The 7,105-nt window shown below is 31.7% G+C and overlaps 1 protein-coding gene across 1 annotated transcript in view; it reads right to left on the bottom strand.

The window, feature by feature from the left end:
- Positions 1 to 7,105, bottom strand: part of LOC111089209 (mutS protein homolog 4-like) — a gene marked incomplete at its 5' end in the record, with an annotated part of 26,901 nt that overhangs the window by 18,485 nt on the left and 1,311 nt on the right. Inside the window, 5 exons of the mRNA XM_022401266.1 lie at positions 2,181 to 2,245; positions 2,589 to 2,661; positions 3,601 to 3,768; positions 4,591 to 4,638; positions 5,289 to 5,383. Coding sequence (XP_022256974.1) covers positions 2,181 to 2,245; positions 2,589 to 2,661; positions 3,601 to 3,768; positions 4,591 to 4,638; positions 5,289 to 5,383 — 449 coding nt within the window. The remainder of the gene's footprint in view (positions 1 to 2,180; positions 2,246 to 2,588; positions 2,662 to 3,600; positions 3,769 to 4,590; positions 4,639 to 5,288; positions 5,384 to 7,105) is intronic.

Raw genomic sequence — 7,105 nt, 5'->3', positions numbered from 1 at the left:
TCAGATCCTCCAAAGCTCTTCTTTTTTCAAGAGAAAACAATTTGAGAGATTTCAGCCTCTCATCATATGACAACCCCTCCATCCTAGGCACCATTCTAGAAACCCTTCCCTGAACCTTTTCTAATAATTCAGTGTCCTTCCTAAGGTAAGGAGCCCAAGACTAAACACAATATTCCAAATGTGGCCTAACCAGTGGCCTCTACAATGAAAGTTTAACCTCTTTAGACTTGTATTAAATATTTCTATAGACACAACCTAAAATCCTATTTGCCCTACCACTAGTAATAGCACATTGGTTTATGTTTTCTAGGTATAAAACAGTGTCTTTATCTGGAACAACATGGGTTATGTTTTCTAGGCATAAAATACTGTCTTTATCTGCATGTAAGATGGGTGAGCCACATGTTTAAGGTATAATACTGTTCTGTTTTCTTGGTAAAAAGCATTGTTTTTATATAGGTAAAAGATTGATTAGTCAGATATTCAATGTATAACATGGATTATGTTTTCTAGGAATAAAATAATGTCTTTAACTGGTATATGTTAGCCACTCTAGTTTATAAGATGGATTTGATTCTTGAGGCATAAAATTAATTGCTTGTATATAAGGGTGAAAATAAATGTGCAAACTTGAATAATAAGTTGTGCTAGTCAAAATATAAATGATTAGAAAACTAAATTTTGGAAAAGCAATTATCATTAAATGATTATTTTAATGTTTTTATTATTGAATAAGGAATATTTCTTCATGATTTGGTTCAATGTGCAAGTTTTTAAAATTTTGGTATCATGTACTTACAAATATTAATAGCTTTTCATCAAAGTATGATAACTAAACAGACCAGAACCACTGCTGGATTAGCCTATTAGCATAAGTAGCAAATACCATAGGCCCCGCACTTATGGGGGCCTCTGCCTCCATAAGAAAAACTTTTTTAAATGCATTTAAATACAATTGTTTGAATATGCTCACTCTGATGAGTAGTGAGTATGGTCTACTTCATGAGATTGACACTTCTGCTCTGACGAATGACTTTGGCACCGAAAGTGTCGAAAGAATGCAATGTTGAAAGCTGGTTTGTAATATAAACAGTGTTTGTCAGCTTGTTCATTCAAGAGAAAGATTAATTACTGATGCTTATTTTAGAGATCATTTATCATAAATAAAAGAAATATTTTGATATAAGTACATTTTTCTCATTTACTACTAAAGTTTCCAAAAATTGAATAAAACTGTACCAGTCATAATACTTTTAAAAATTAAAATGATCGTGAAGAACATATTTTCTGGCAGATAGGGGCCCCATCTTCTAAAAATGCTATGGGCCCCACAGATGCTTAATTTGGCACTGGATGAGAACAACAAAATAACTTACAAGTTAGTCTATGTTATCCATGTAATCAAATGACTAAAATGCATCTATTCATAGTTGAGTATCCATGTTGTTAATAGCTTCATCTATTGTTCATTATTTAAAAGGGTTCCAAGGATAACACACGATCGCATGAATCTTTCTTCAGTTTTTTCAAATCAAACTTAACAATTTAATTGTATTGCTGCCAACACGAATAACTAATATTAACATCAAAACTCTAAATGGTAAAAACACTGATTTTCTGCCAATTCATGTCCATTTACATATAATGTGTTAATTCATATCAGTATTGTCTATCCTATTAGTCACGAACTTCACATTTTCTGTTGTAAAGAATTTGTATTTTATTAGGAATGTGATATTTAATAACGAAAATGTCACTATTACTTGTATTTTCGGCAGACATGTCAAACAGTTTGTCACTCTATATTGCAAAGGACTCAATACATATTGCTATACAAACCTATTTTGATCCTTGGTAATATTTATGAATCTATATTATGCATAAGTTATTTCTGGATCTGTAGAATCTAGTTAGTTATCTTGATTTAACCAAAAGCTATTGGAACCTATATCTTAGATGCGTTTTGATCCATGGTATTACATATTTGTATTGATGACATTTATGATAAAATAAATCTTTGACTTATGTGTGTAATTCCTTCCTTACTTACATGGAAACAATGTGTATTAGTTACTTGAAGATATAAAATGTCATTTGGGCAACAAATCACCAGTGCTTGTTAATCCTACTGTAAAATCCATAATGAGACAATTAAATCAAACAAATGAAACTGTACATACCTTTTTATTCACCAAGTATTCACAAATGGAATAACAAAGTCCTATACCTTCTTCTACACTTGTACCTGTTTATGAACTAAAGTAGTTAGTTCTTTGAAAACTATTTTCATCAGGGATTATAAATGTCACAAAAGTCACTTTGTTTTAATACATTTATTACCAGAATCATTCAGCAAGCTTAGAAAAGAATAATAAATTATAACTCTCTCAAAACTACAACTACAAGTAATAATGAAGTTAAAAAATCGAATCATAAAGATAATTCAAGTATTCAACATGCTTGAAACAACATGAAACCACCCACTCATATAATCAAACATATTTATTAGTCTCACTACAAAACTTTTATTATTGTTATAGAAGAACACTTGACAATTAAATAACACAAAAACATAATGCAGTCCTTACCTCTTCCAAGTTCATCAATGATGATCAGAGAAGAGTCATCAGCATTCTGTATGATATAGTTAATCTCTCTCATCTGTAGAGTTTGTTAAAGTTACACATATTTTCTCATTGATACATAAATTCTGGAAAATTAGCTTTCTCACTCAATGACATACTGTACCTCCAACACAATTACAAGTATATCATCACTGTACATATCTTAAAATGTAACATGATTTATTTTAAAACAATATTTGTATTCACAAAACATCCAAGAAGTTATAAGATCTATCCCATTTAATTTACTTTATTATGTATTACTAAAATTGATATTTCCATAAACTACAGTTATGGTCTGTGTTTTAGTAGAACGCTCCTGAAAAAGCTGTAAAGTGAAACGTTGAATGTACAATTAAAGAAGAACAACAATTTGGTGTTATAAGATTGTTTATTTCTAGTATTAAAATGTCTTCTATACACCAATATGCTCTACAGAAAATAAATAAAGAATAATGTTCCACACATAACTGCGATTCTCAAACAACAGACTCGGGTAATTTTCAATGGGGAAACAACAATCAGTTTCAATAGAATCTTTATTACTGACCTTAGTACCATCTTACTACTTTAGGGTTTACACACCTACAAAATAATCTTTATCACTGACAACATTACATGTAGAACAGTTTCATTAGGTACACCTACTTCCAACATGAATATAGAACAGTTTCATTAGGTACACCTACCTCCAACATGAATATAGAACAGTATCATTAGGTACACCTACCTCCAACATGAATGTAGAACAGTTTCATTAGGTACACCTACTTCCAACAGGAATGTAAAACAGTTTCATCAAGTACACCTACCTCCAACATGAATATAGAACAGTTTCATTAGGTACACCTACCTCCAACATGAATGTAGAACAGTTTCATCAGGTACACCTACTTCCAACATGAATGTAGAACAGTTTCATCAGGTACACCTACTTCCAACATGAATGTAGAACAGTTTGATTAGGTACACCTACCTCCAACATGAATGTAGAACAGTTTGATTCAATGTCATCATTGCTCCCAATTCTGGAGAAAATCTGTCTAGTGATACGAAAAGAAGCATATTCGGCTGGGACGAAACAACCAATTTGGGCCATGATCTGTAGTAGTGCCACCTGTTTTAGGTAAGTTGATTTGCCACTCTATTGGAATTAAAAATACTCTAATATACTTAGAAGCTATATGATTTGTTACATGAAGCAAACATGAACCTACTACACTTGGTAGTCACATGATTTGTTACAAGAACAGTTACTACACTTGGCAGTGACATGATTTGTTATGAGAAGCAAACATGAACCTACTACTCTTAGCAGTCACATGATTTGTTATGAGAAGCAGACATGCTCCTTCTGCACTTAGCAGTGACATGATTTGTTATGAGAAGCAAACATGAACCTACTACTCTTAGCAGTCACATGATTTGTTTTGAGAAGCAAACATGAACCTACTACACTTAGCAGTGACATGATTTGTTATGAGAAGCAAACATTGAATTATACTGTAGATCAAAGCTACTAAAATATTAAGCATTTTCTGCAGTTATAAATATCTGTTAAAATATGAGAATGAAAAAGGTATCAATGAAGAACTATTTTTAATATTTTCATTATCTAAACTCTATATGGTTTATTTGTTTGTTGTAATGCACAAAATTTCACTATAGGCTATCTGTACTTTGCTCATCACAGGTATTAAAACCTGGTTTTTAGCATTGTAAGCCTACACACTTATCACTGTGCCACTATGGGGCAACTCTAGATGAGCCAAACTAATAACATTAGATAATTGAAATATTTCCTTCAACACTTTAATTTTTTTTAAAATCTGAACTAACTTCGAAGAGGATTTTACTTTTGGCCAGTTTGGCTTTTCCAAGGAGTAAGTACTGAACAATTAACAAAAAGTGTGGGAAGAGTTGTTTACAATTCTCGAGACTTGAAAACCACAGAGGAAACACTTACCATGTTAGGCCCAGTGATGACAAGAAAGTTGTTGTTTTTGGAAATAAACTGAAAATAAAACCTTCTGTTTAAAAAACGTAATACTATAAATTTTGAATAATAGCCTGATACTCATATTGCTCATAATAATATAAAATTTCTAAGTATTACTGAATTGAAATCAAAATTATTCAATTGCCAAATTAAGATCTTTATACACTTTCTATAAGTTCAGCTTAATAAGTATTTAGCTTGGAAAACATATTTTAGGCTGGAATACTGTATGTAAATAGTGTTTTTGAAAAAGGAAGAATTATTAGAAAGGAAATGAGATTTTAAAAAACATTTCTTTTAAATTAGGAGTGCTATTTGAAATTTTATTATAGTTATAAATAAATAATTTTTGTGCAAGATTTATACTCTTAAAATAGGATTAACAATTAAAAATGTAGATAAATAAAACAATGGAATTTAATTATAAATGTACAAATATCTGTAGACCAAGGTGTATACTTAACTGTGAAGTAACACTTGTCTTGTACAACAAAAATAAAATGCATGAGGGGTCCCATATTATTCACTGTCCCGAGGCCCCAAGGTGTCTTAATCCACCACTGGGTGGCAAAATGTAGCTGAATTTCCTTTCAGAACAGATGAAGTTAATTTCTAATGTGTTGTGTTTCTGAAGTTGTTACCATCTAGGGAAATGTTACACTTACCGTGTTGTTAGGAACCGGAGAATCTAGCTGTATCTTTTCAAGAATTGGATGATGTCCATTCTTAATAGCTGTTGTGTCTGTAAACTCAGGCCGGACTGTGAACATTGAAGTACATAAATTTAACTCTTGATTTATTCTGAAACACTTAAAAACAATGTATCTTCTCACATTTCAACAGATTATTATTGACAACAAACAAATATATTACTATACATACATCCAAATATAAAGGCATCCTTAATTAGAATGTCAGCAACATATGCTCTTTACATAGCTATCTAATTAATTAATTGGCCATTCCTAGCTTTGAGTGCTGACCAAAAAATGGGCAACCCATATGTCAGCATCTGTTACCTACATGACAACTTTTTAACCAAATACAGGTTGAACTATCAGTTATAATTCACCAATAGCATATAGTATATAGGGTGTTCTGTGGTGGATTGGACCTTGATAATCAATGGGCCACACGTGGTCTAACTAAGTTAATCATTCACGCATTTGTGTTTATATGTCAAATCATACATCAAAGGGCTGACTGGAGTAACATAGACATTTCATATGATGAAAAAATGACCATGAACTCCAGAATATATGTTATATATTTGTTTTACTCATTTCATTTAAAGAATTTCTTTAGGATGCCCTACTACTTATACTGCTAGACTCATAATATGTAAGAAACTATACACTTTTAAATTTGTTTTATAGATCAGTGTAGATGTATGGAACATTAAGTATAACCTTGTTTTGGAGTTTGTGCTGTTTGATTTTAAATCAGGCAAGTTAAAAACTTTTTGTATGTTTAATATACGAATTGTATTTAATTAGAGCATTTGATATTATAATCATTAGACGATTACTTAACATTTTTGTGTGTTTTTTATTTTACATTACTCATATTCAACCACAATTATCATTCTTGTTTGTGTCCTGAAATCTCCACATTTAGATTTGTTTCTAAACTAAAGAACTGCTACCTGTTTGTGTATTATTAATACTGAACTCTTAAACATGATTTCACAACAATAACAGGAATTTTAGATTTGTACATAGATGAGATAGAGAGAAGATTACAATAGTTCACTACAAGTAAGAAGTTTAAACTGATAATACTTGAGACACAGTACACTGATGAGTTAAGGATAACAGGAAGTCTAGACCTGACACAGCTTGTATACATACAGTATACTGGTAAGATAAGGATAACAGGAAGTCTAGACCTGACACAACTTGTATAAATACAGTACACTGGTGAGATAAGGATTAACAGGATTTACTCTATGTAGACATGGTACACTGGTAAGATATGGATACAAGGATTTACCACAAGTAGACACAGTAAACTGGTGAGATAAGGATACAAGGAAGACTAGATCTGACACAGCTTGTATACATACAGTACACTGGTGAGATAAGGATAACAGGAAGTCTAGACCTGACACAACTTGTATACACACAGTACACTGGTGAGATAAGAATAACAGGAAGTCTAGACCTGACACAGCTTGTATACATACAGTACACTGGTGAGATAAGGATAACAGGAAGTCTAGACCTGACACCTTGTATAAATACAGTACACTGGTTAGTTTAGGATACAAGTATTTACCATAAGTAGACATGGTACACTGGTGAGATATGGATACAGGGAAGTATAGAGTTGACACAGCTTGTATAAATAAATACAGTACACTGGTTAGTTTAGGATACAAGGATTTACCATAAGTAGCCAAGGTAAACTGGTGAGATATGGATACAGGGAAGTATAGAGTTGACACAGCTTGTATAAATAAATACAGTACACTGGTTAGTTT

The sequence above is a fragment of the Limulus polyphemus genome, unplaced genomic scaffold (assembly GCF_000517525.1).
Source record: "Limulus polyphemus unplaced genomic scaffold, Limulus_polyphemus-2.1.2 Scaffold5557, whole genome shotgun sequence".
In the NCBI taxonomy this organism is placed as follows: Eukaryota; Metazoa; Arthropoda; class Merostomata; order Xiphosura; family Limulidae; genus Limulus; species Limulus polyphemus.
Note: the sequence above shows the minus strand (reverse complement) of the source record. Positions and strands in the feature narration are given on the sequence as shown.